At 44.2% G+C, this 11041-nt stretch overlaps 2 protein-coding genes across 4 annotated transcripts; one reads left to right on the top strand and one right to left on the bottom strand.

Annotated features, from left to right (window-relative positions):
- Positions 1–250: 250 nt before the first annotated feature.
- LOC129584300 (U4/U6 small nuclear ribonucleoprotein Prp3-like) lies at positions 251–5427 on the top strand. Of its 2 annotated transcripts, XM_055476440.1 has the most exons (11): positions 251–637; positions 705–763; positions 1212–1427; positions 1516–1639; positions 2016–2356; positions 2837–3098; positions 3180–3323; positions 3892–3991; positions 4419–4651; positions 4721–4893; positions 5067–5423. In XM_055476440.1, the coding sequence occupies exons 3-11, from the start codon at positions 1401–1403 to the stop codon at positions 5169–5171; spliced, it is 1509 nt and encodes a 502-aa protein (XP_055332415.1). In that variant the 5' UTR covers positions 251–637; positions 705–763; positions 1212–1400; the 3' UTR covers positions 5172–5423. The 2 variants fall into 2 exon arrangements, with proteins under 2 accessions (XP_055332415.1, XP_055332414.1); XM_055476439.1 differs by having other exon boundaries at positions 251–763; positions 5067–5427.
- Positions 5428–6502: 1075 nt separating this feature from the next.
- Positions 6503–9734, bottom strand: LOC129584317 (uncharacterized). Of its 2 annotated transcripts, none has more exons than XM_055476461.1 (4): positions 9626–9734; positions 9090–9202; positions 7340–8962; positions 6503–7155 (listed from the first exon to the last, which is right to left on the bottom strand). In XM_055476461.1, the coding sequence occupies exon 3, from the start codon at positions 8956–8958 to the stop codon at positions 7660–7662; it is 1299 nt and encodes a 432-aa protein (XP_055332436.1). In that variant the 5' UTR covers positions 8959–8962; positions 9090–9202; positions 9626–9734; the 3' UTR covers positions 6503–7155; positions 7340–7659. The 2 variants fall into 2 exon arrangements, with proteins under 2 accessions (XP_055332436.1, XP_055332439.1); XM_055476464.1 differs by having other exon boundaries at positions 9646–9702.
- Between the last annotated feature and the right edge of the window lie 1307 nt (positions 9735–11041).

Below are 11041 nucleotides of genomic sequence, written 5' to 3'. Positions count from 1 at the left end.
CGTACACAGCGTTCCGTGGCTGACGGCATGATTTCTCTGTTCGGATACAGTGTTGCGATGCATCTAACCAAGAAACGAAGTGCATGCGCACTTTGCAGTTTGCGTAGCTGCGCATTTTACGTCTTGCATATTAAGTACGTACGAAACTGAGCGCACCAGGCAGCGCTGCGTTGCGTTAACGTATGACACTTCCGCCGTCTGTAGAGTGTAGACTGACTAGTGACTGAGCGTGCCACTTTTAACCGTTCGCTTGGCAAAGGGAGAACGCAAGAACGTGGGACCTGTCGATTGATACCTCGCGAACTCTGTGATGCTGACATTTTTTACCTTTTATTGTGTGATCTTATTATCAGTGTTTATCACTCGTTTCTTTTAAACCACCTTATTTATGGACTAAATTTTTTATAGGTTTTCATGCAGGGGTTCCGTAGCTTTGAGTATTTGAGTAATTTGACCGATATCACTAGTGATGACTCTGATTATTGACGGCTCTGCCTCTGTCTGCTGATTCTCGAGTTCCCGATCGAAAACTGAACCATCTGCTCCAGTTGAAACGGTTATTCCATTTTATTCTCTTTCTGACGGTTGTCCTGAGAAAGACGTGCAGTTCGACGCAGAGCGGCCATTTCTTGATCAGGTACAGATTGCCAACAAGGGTATTGCGGGAACCGTGTCTTTGAAGTTGTCTGCTATGGCTGCTATAGACAGGAAAGACAGATCGGCAAATGGACCTGACAAGCCACGGAAACGCCGATTTGAAGAGGTAATTGTATTCCTTAAGTAACGGATGAAAATGTATAAAATAAACCATAATTATGATTGAAATCATAACGCCAGCGGGAAGGTTCAAGAGCTTCCATGTTCGCCACGGTTGGTTTGAGTAGCGCATATGTACTAACTGTGCGGTAATGTGAAATTCCTTGTCATCGCTTTGGATATAATCATCCAGGTTTAACAGATATTTTGCCAAGTATGCTTAGTTAAATTGCAAAGTCTACAGGTAGTGTTGCGTTAAATTTTGGTCTTTACTCTTTTTTTGGCTCTGGGATTAGATTGCATTATTTGCATAGAATTAAAAGAGTGGGAAATAAATATTGTTAAAGACAGAAAGTTATTAAAATTCCGAGATTTACCTTTTTTTGTAATCCCTTTGGTAGAGATCGTCGGCTCCATTTATTTACTTGTTGTAGCATTCGTTCGATGCGTTGTAGGTCGTCGATGATTCTGAAAGTCGTTCCAAGCAGTCCAAGAGCGGCGGAGACCTTCCGCCGTCTGAAAATGGGTCTTCCCGACGCAAATCACCTCCTCCCCCGGGTCGCTCCGCACCATCCTCGCAGCCATCGTCATCCGGTGGTGGCGAGAAGCCGGAGAAGGTGCTCTCTTTGGACGAGATCAAGAAGATGATTGAAGAGCGCAAAAAGGAAGTGGTACGTCTTTTGAAAAGATGTGTTCTCCAAGTGTAACAGTCTGTTCGCTGTCTTCTGCGATTTTTCTTAAAAACACATATGTTCGTAGATGAAGTCGATGCCTCCACCGCCGGCTCCGGTTATGGACGAGAAGGCCAAACGCCAGATGGAACTGCAGGCGCGCATCAGCCAGTTGCAGGCCGCTGTGACTGGGAAAACGGATCTGATTAGCGGTATGATTGCAAATAATTATAAATAAACAGTATTAATATCGGGAATTGTGTGATATGCGAATACTGGTACGGTGTAGATTTGTGTTCCTAATCAGAATCACGGGGAGTCAGCTGGATTGACGTTTGTAGTGGTTCAGCGTTACCTTTGTGAGAGAGTGATCTTTGATTTTCAAGAGTTGATGGCGGCTTTTGCTGCTGTCATAGTTAGGAAATCTACAGATAAATTTAGATACTTATTGCTTCAGATATTTTATTAAGTATGGTTTACATCGAGAGTTTAGTGCTGGGTTTTGCATCGTTACATGAGGTACATTTACGTAAACTGTAAAAGTTAAAACAACAAAATTAAATGGATCTTTTGTCGTTTATCGAGCAGGTAAATTTCCTAAATTAGCCGTTCCCAGTACTGCGGCAGCTGTTCCCTCCGCTCCTGGCCCGTTGATCCTCGATTCAGAAGGCCGCACCATCGATCTGGTAACGGGAAAGGCCGTAACGCTGGAGCAACGCGGTCCTACCTTGAAGGCCAATATTCGCAACAAGAAACGGGAGGATTTCAAAGCCGTCCAGGATAAAGTGGCCGATGAAGTGCGCGATGAACAGCCTGATTTCTACGATAATCGCGTGGCCGTCAAAGCGCCAACCAGGGCCAAGCGAGCGGTCTTCAAGTTCCACGACAAAGGCACGTTCGTCAAACAGGGCACGATGTTGCGCGCTAAGGTAAGATTTATTGAGATATTGTCGATTTGTTTATGATCCTTATCTGTAGCACAGGCGGAAGTTGAATCAGAACTACAATTATTACTTTGTTATGTTTTGGTTCTTTTATTAATTTTAAAGTTAAGCTCATTCACGTATTTGATTTCTGTAAATAATTATATCACGGGGAGTCAGCTGGATTGTTGTCTGTAGTAGTCCAGCGTTACCTTTGTGAAAAAGCAGTATTTGATTTTCAAGAGTTGATGGCGGTTATTACTGCTGTCATAGTTAGGAAATCTACAGATTTGAGTATTGCGAATCGTTATTTTGTGGCGTTGATTTGTTTCACTTAAATTATTAATTTTTAAAAAAACTATCTAAGTAATTTGGAAACCATAGAAATCAAACGTTTGGTAGAATCAAACTGATGGCTCTTTTGTAGCCATTGGTAAAGTTTTGACTTTCTTGTACGTGTTGGATCAAATCCATTCATTTTTGTAGGCTCAGTTAGAGAAACTGCAAAGCGACATCGCCCAGGCGGCCAAGAAAACCGGCATTACATCCGCCGCGGCTCTGGCGCGCATCGCCCCGAAGAAGACCGATTCGGTGGACAGTGGCATGATACCGGAAGTGGAATGGTGGGACGGCGTGTTTGCCCAGACCGCGGAAATGCTGAGCGACGCCGATGCGGTGGAGTTGGAATCCCGCTTGCAGAAGCTGGTGACTAAGCTGGTGGAGCATCCCGTCCAGTTGGCACCGCAGAGTAAGTCAATTAAAACTGAATTACTTTTTAGGATTTTTGATAATGAAACACGTTTGTGGAATTGTGAATGGTGTTTTATAGTTGATCGTGATAAACCGGTGGCATTGCCTATCATGTTAACTAAGAATGAGCGGAAGAAGCTGCGCCGGCAAGCTCGACGGGAGAAGCTAAAAGAGGAGCAGGAAAAGCAGCGAATCGGATTAATTGCGGCGCCTGAACCAAAAGGTAAGGTTATGAGCTTTTTTTGTTAGTATTTTACTTGAATATTTTAACTGATGATGAATCTTTCATAAAAAATGGATTGATTTTAAATTTGCATACCTGCTTTATCAGATGCAAGTGAATATTGTACATTAGATTGCGCATTTTCGCTTGATGGAATTGATTTGCTGTGAATCGTAAATATTGAAGAATGTAGAGAGCTGGCAGCCAGTTTTGCCTCAATTTGTCGCTTGATTCTGGTATTAAGGTGTTGGAGAAATGTTTAAATACATTTCGCCTTTGGTATAATTTTAATGGTGTTTTGAAATAGATTTTTGCTACAGTTTTCTCAAAGAGACCACGGTAATTCATAATCACAAGGAGTCAGCTGATACATTACTTTTAATGATGTACTGACGTTACCTTAATGGCAAAGTGAAAATTTTTGGTCTCTGAGAGTTGTTGATCCGACAGACTATGCCCGATTGACGTAGTGTTGAGCCCGACAGAATTTTGTCTTTGCGTTTTGTAGGTTTAGTTGAGGGAAGCCCTGTTCGTAATCAGTTACCTTAACGTTTTCTGTTATTTGCAGTCAAAATGGGTAATCTGATGCGTGTGCTGGGCAATGAAGCGGTGCAGGATCCAACGAAAGTTGAAGCCAATGTTCGTGCGCAGATAGCCAAACGAAGAAAGTAAGTAGAAATGATAGTATTATTTGAGGATTTTTAAGTAATTGAATTTTTTTTCATGTTTTTTTGTAATCCGGTTTTCTGCGTTGTGAGAAAAATACGCACTACGTTCCGGTACTGGTGGTAGTGGTACATAATATGACGAATTATATGTCTGTGTCATTTGGGTGATAAGTTGATTAGCTCCATCCAGTCAGGGCAAATGGTAATGATCGTAGTGCAATGGGTGCGTGCTTCTGACGTAAACGGTAATTGTGCAGTGGTTGCGACATGAAAAAAAATTAAGAGTACATTCCATCAGCAATCAGTACATTACAAGTAACGCAATCCTTTTCCGTACTTTTACACTTTTGTGATAGCCAACAATATAACCGACGATAAATACTGTATACTCTAAATGTCTTCCTAATTTTTTTTTGTCATTTGATAGAGCCCACGAAACAGCCAACGCACAGCGGAAGTTAACCGAAACCGAGAAGCGCGCCAAGAAAATCAAGAAGATAAAAGAGGACACCACGGAGGAAGTGAACGTGGCCATCTACCGCGTCAAGGATCTGTCGCATCCGGCCAAGAAGTTCAAAGTGGAGACCAACGCGACTCAGTTGTTTATGACCGGTGTGGTGGTGTTGAACAAGGAACTCAACATTGTGATTATCGAAGGAGGTAAGATATTTCGCATCTCGTTATAATCGAATTTGTTCTGATGTACATATTTTGTTCGGCTTATTGCAGGCCCGAAACAGCAGAAGAAATTCAAGCGTTTAATGCTGAACCGGATCAAGTGGAGCGAGGAGAAAACATCGAGTGAAGAGAGCGCCACCGTTGGTCTTTCACCACAGCGTTTATGTGAATTGGTCTGGGAGGGCAGTGTGAAGAAACGCCATTTTGGAACGGTTAAATTCAAGGTACATAATTTTGTACTAAGTAATGTTGTTACTTTGTAGTAATATTTACTAGTTCTATGATTTTGTAGTATATGAATTGATATGATTGGTTCTGTGATTCCTTTATTATTTTATTTAATAATTGTCGCATATGGATATTTGTCTTGAGTTTTTGACCGGGAATTATTTTACAGGCATGCGCGACGGAACAAGCTGCCCGCGAATTGCTGCGAAAACACGGTGTGGAGGAGTACTGGGATTTGGCGTACGGAGCGGCGATTTTGGAGTCTACCGATTAGTGTCTGGATAGCTGTTTTCCGGATAGTGTTCATGGTGTATTTATGAGAATTTCGGAATTATGGTCGTGGGTTTTGCCACTTTTTGCTGTATGGTTATTGCGCTGGAACCTGATTTAACAGTGAGAATGCTTTTGCTTCTGTGTGTTCGTGATGTTCGAATAAACGATTAAATTTGCGAATTGTGAGTATTCATGATCACTTAACTGACTTGTGAGTTCCAGAATTCTAACATTCTCTATTTCCCTTTGGCTTTCATAGATTACTGGAAGTCTATGAATTTGGGACTAAGTTCACCGAGTAAACATTGTAGAATGATTGTTTTTGATTTAAATAAAGGGTGCGACTATTGTCACCCCCTCGCACCCCTTTTTGACTATTGTCACCCCCTTTTTTAAAATAAAGTGAACACCCCCTGAGGCTATTGTTACCCCCTTTTTTAAAATAAAGTGAACACCCCCTGAGGCTATAGTCACCACCTTTGTCACCCCCTTTGACTATTGCCACTCCTTGACATTTCTTGTAAAAAATACATTGTTGCTAGCTTGGCCTTGCAGCCAGCTTAAGTAAGATTGTAAACTACCGGAAAGGTACAAAAAGGTGCCAGCGACCACTGAGTGCTGTTACCGCGGAAATAGGGGCAGCCGTTTGTTTATGACTCTGTACCACCGCCGTCGGCACCAGAGATTAAGAAAGTGCTGAGAACAAGCGGAAGGGAGGGCACCGAAATTTTCTTTCCGTGCATGAAGCATCAAAGGGATGGCCATAATTGTGGACTTTTTGCGATCGCATTCGCTGCGGAGCTCATCAGCTAAAAACCCTCGAAGATGTTAGGTTTGATGTTAAAAAAATGAGGCCGCATCTTAGCGATATTGTGATAAGTGTCAATAAGCTTCGCTCGGCGCCTTTCCCCAGGCCTGTCGGTGGTGGCAGGAACAAAGTTGGAAAAGAACCGCTGCTGGAAAATTTATAAGAATAAATGAAAGGTGGTGGCAATAGCCAAAAGGGCGTGTTTTAAGGAGTGACAATAGTCAAAGGGGGTGTTTTATTTATAAAATAAAGGGGGTGACAATAGTCAAAAGGGGGTGCAAGGGGGTGACAATAGTCAAAAGGGGGTGCAGGGGGGTGACAATAGCCATTTCCTTAAATAAAAGTGAAACCCGCCGAAAAGTCAGTTTTGTTACGATTTTCCGATTAAAGGATATACTAATTTTTTTATTGTTTCTTGTTTATTTACAAGTTAATCTCACTAACTTAATTGTGAACTGCAAGTCATTCTTTATTAATATTTTTGATATTGTAACGATTATCGGACAACATTGGTTAACATAATTTTGTCGCACTTTACTGGTCAAATCAAAAACGCAACAGAAATACAAAAAATAACACGCTAAATTATGGCAGAAAAATTTCGTTAAACTGCGTAACTGCATGCCGAAAGGACGGAAGAAGATGATCCAAAATGGCGACCTTACGGCTAGCGTGTTACAGTGTTAGCAAGCAATTTAACAACCTTCGAAATATAAGACACAGCGCTGCACTTTGTTAGAGTATTTGTTAAATATGACATAATGACATTTTACCGGCTTTTCATTCATCTACTGGCCACAGCTTGCTCCACCACGTCCAAAAAATAGAACCATTAAAAGAAATTTGTAGTAGGCGTCTTCATCGGGAACGCTGACGCGAACATACGCGTGTGGAGTCACTTCAATTCTGACTGAATCACTCCTCAAAGCTGGGCGGATCTTATGCGGCTGTTCGATGGAAAAATTGCTTCTCTTCACTTGCATACTACCGGTCACTACCTGGCACTGCTGGACCACGATAACGAGACCATGCTGGGAACACTGATGGACGGTTACAATGCTGGGATGAGGCGGGATTTTCAGCATTCTTAGAGCATGCTTAATAGGCAACAGGTCCGAAACAAGGGCAACAAACGAGGACGATGATTGCCACGCTAGCTTAGGAAGTGGTTTGTCCGCTAAAAAGCAACAAGTACTGTAATTTAAAGTATACGAAATAGTAAATCGTACTTGTCGCTACAAATCATGCTACTTGCTACGCACAAATCTTATAACTACCACTTATACTCGTACAGAAAAGTACTGGTATAAATAGTTTCCTGATTAGCGTTTTCATAATACACAGACTAACACAGTAAGTACCGTCAGGTGCAGAAGGGAACGCGTTCAGCGTCTGATTCTCTCGATTTCGCATGTCGTACTCCTTCAAAAATGGCTCCAGTTTGTAAGCGTCAGCATCGTCCGGAAAAAATCGAAGAGTGCTCCAGCCAGCGCTTTCTCGATACGTGAACAAAGCCTGAAGCAAGATGCAGTCCCGGTCGCGCTCCTTATACAACGAAATCCGCACATCTTTCCCCAGCAACATCCGCATGAAGCCATGAACGTCACTGATTGACCGTCAACAGTGCATTCCAGGCTAATGCAATGCGCTTTGCCGCTTCCTAATTTTGGAGAGGACAATGTCAAGCGAAAGCCGGGGATGATAACTGGATTTCCCGGTAACGCATGTATAAGTCGCCGGTCAGGGAAACATCATGAAGGCGGCCAATGAACCTATTCCACTCCGACTGCGCCAGGTCATTGTCCGCGTGGGGCAGCGGCAGCGCCGTCAGTATCTTTTCCATATCGAATGCGATTCCCTCACGCAGATTGACGAGCAGATGGTTTATCAAGGTGTTCTCTCTGTTTCCTGCCAGACTGCTGGCAATCGCCGCGCCAAACGCCTCCGCATCGTCACCATAACTCTCCGCCCCGGCAATCACCTGACTCTTCGTGGCACTCTCCAACGCGGTCCGCAATAGCCCCAGCCGGGAATTCTCGCCCACCAATAGCAGCTCCACTTTCCCGTTGATGTTCCCGGTGTTCGCGTCCATTATCCCGAATCGCCCCAACTCCGAAACGACACGCTGTCGGATGGCGTCGATGACTGGCGCCGCCACCGCGTGGTACATGCCCCGTGTGCACGTCACAGCATACTGGTGAAACGGGGCGCGAATGGTCACCTTGTCGGTTAGGGAATCGTCAAACACCGCCATCTGGCTCCAGCACTCCTCCTCCAGCTGCGCCCGCTGATTCACTTCCGGCATCCCCGCACTCAACAGCCGCTCATATATCGCGGCGACAACGCGCCGCCGTAGATCGGCGAAACAACCCCACAGCACACAGTTATTGTGGATTTTAATTACGTAGTTGTTGCTGATCACCACGAAGAAGTCCACCCGGCAACGCTCGGAATCTGCATTGCACACCAACAGATAAAACGGTTCGGATGCTTTGGTGATGATGGACCGCCGGTCCAGTGTCTGCACGGTGTAGGCCAGCAGAATGGCCGATACGTCGGAGATGCACAGGACATCCATGATGCCGTTCTTCTGCCAGGCGTCCATCACCATTTGACGGTTGACTGGACTGCAGTTCAGACATTGCGGCAAAACGACAACAACGCCTTGGAGACACTGCTTCAATTTGTTCTCCCCGATCATCTTGATGTGAGCGAAGAGCTGTTCCAGCAACAGGGGTACCAGCGGATTCTTCCGACCGTCGTTGTGAGATAGCAGCGCGTGCTTCACCGATGGGACGTGTTGGTAGTGCGTGTCTGCTAAGAAGCTGCCCGCGTTCATCCCAAAATGCCATTCGCTGCGATCAATACTGCAGGCTGCGCTGGATGGGAAGCTGAAGATTACGCGCGGCACACCGTTTTCGTACAGCGCAAGCGAGATCTTCTTGAATCCGATTTCCACTCCCAGCCGTAATTCGCTCATTTTTCTGGAAGAACATGAGTCGTTAATCCTGTTGAACATATTACAGACAGCTGAAATCGTGATGATCGGTAACGCCGTAACGGCAAATAGAGAGCGAACCCGTTCGTAAAGACCTTTACGGTTTACCGTACTTGAAAATAAATCGGAGGTTGAAATAGGATCAGGAAGCTCTTCTTCATCCACCTGCGCGAACTGCCGAAAAGGGAGGCAGTAGTAACTGGAGTACAGTACTTCCTTCTGAAGTCTGGAAAAAAAATACTGATTGTTGAGCGCAGACTGCAGACAGCAGAGAGTCTCAGACATCGCCATGAAAATCCGTCGTACAACAGAGTATGGCGTACCAAACGGGCCAGAGTTTTCCAGACAAATGCTAACGACAAATGCTTTTTAGTTTTCAATCAAATGTTACTGACAAATTAATGTTTTTCAAAAAAATGTAACAGACAAATGTTTCTGACAAATGTTTTCTTACTATCAGTCTCAGACAAATGTTTTTTGAAAAAATTTTACAGACAAATGTTTCTGAAAAATGCCGAAAACTTTCAAACAAATGTTACTGACTTAACAAATGTCAGAGACTTTCAGACAAATGTTACCGACAAATGTCAGAAGCCTACTGCGATCTAGGCCGTACACTACGTAAGGGGCCTAGAGCCTACAACTCTACCGGAAATAGGGAAAACGCACTGGGAAGACGTAAATATCAATATTAATGGCTCATAAATATATAAATCACAACATAAACATCATCCTATGACACAGGTGGGAATGCCAAGCATGGAAATCACCGAATGATCTGTGCAGTCGTGAAGACTGTGCTGGCTACCTGCAAAGTACTATGCCTCAAGTGAGAGTGGCTGATGTACGAGTTGTACGTAGTGCACTGCACGAGTAAACTCGTACAAGCACATACGCTGCCGTGCTATGGCTCGCAATGCCGTATAACAGTGAGAATGGCTCTAAACAATAGTACTGGCTGACAATATAGTGCTGGCTCACGCGTACACTCCCGATAGTACGAAGGCGTCCATAGCCTGGCTATCCTGACGGAGTCTCCCTCATGCCACTGGGTGGGGTGCCGAGGCCTCCCGAGGCCCGCTGATCTCCCGGCATTGCACTGGTAATACGAGAAACGCAAGAGTACGAGATACGGATGTTGCTTCCCCGTGGTGTCCTGAGTAGGTCTGAAAGTTGATCGTATGCTATTCCGCCATAGCGCTGCTCAGTGCAGTTTGTGCCATAACGAAATCAACACACTGCCTGTAGGAATGGCTGACATCAGAAGTCGCTCACGTTTCCTCGCAACACTCGCCACTCGCAAACCAGTGATACCGAAATCACATTGATTCTCAAACTCAACCACTTCTCGACCGTTCACCAACCACTTGAGTATTGAGCGCGTATCTTGCCTCTGGTTTGCCTGTTTAGGAGTAGTTTTTGGCTCTGAATTTACCATGGCGAAACGGTAAAGACTGGTTAAAACGGTAGAACTGATTGAAGTACGATTGCCTTACACAAATGATTTTGTATGGTTAGTTTATGAGAATTGAATGCCTTTCCTGTGCCTTACAATAAGAACACAAAAATACAACATGGCCTTAAGGGCGATAAAATTTGGCTTATGGCCTTATTATTAAAATTACCAAAATAAAAATCCATCGAGATGCAATTTAATGTTATCACAAAAACAGGAATTTGGTCTGTTAGAGAAAACAAAAGAAAAATACCGGAATTCCGCTGGCGGGTTACAATCCGTCCAATCCAACGGGTTATTCCAACTCCAAACTCACAAGGACCGTATCTGCCCAAGGAGTTATTCCAAACTCTCATGAACTGTATCTGTTCATGGAGTGTAAGAATGATAAGTAGGTGTGGCTGATGTAGGTCTGGCTTAGAACATGGCGTATTCCGACGCAAACCCCTTAATTTGCACCAGGAATGTCATCCACATCCTGATTCGCATGTAATTCGATAGTCCTGCCGTCAAGTGCATTATCTGCTGGCTTAGCTGATTCATCAGCTGGTTGTTCTGGCTGTTTCTCCGATTTCCCCGTGTTTTTGTCTGGCATTTCAGTATCCACCT

Source organism: Paramacrobiotus metropolitanus, unplaced genomic scaffold (genome assembly GCF_019649055.1).
Source record: "Paramacrobiotus metropolitanus isolate TYO unplaced genomic scaffold, Prichtersi_v1.0 Parri_scaffold0000013, whole genome shotgun sequence".
Classification (NCBI taxonomy): Eukaryota; Metazoa; Tardigrada; class Eutardigrada; order Parachela; family Macrobiotidae; genus Paramacrobiotus; species Paramacrobiotus metropolitanus.
This window is presented reverse-complemented; position numbering and strand designations above follow the sequence as displayed.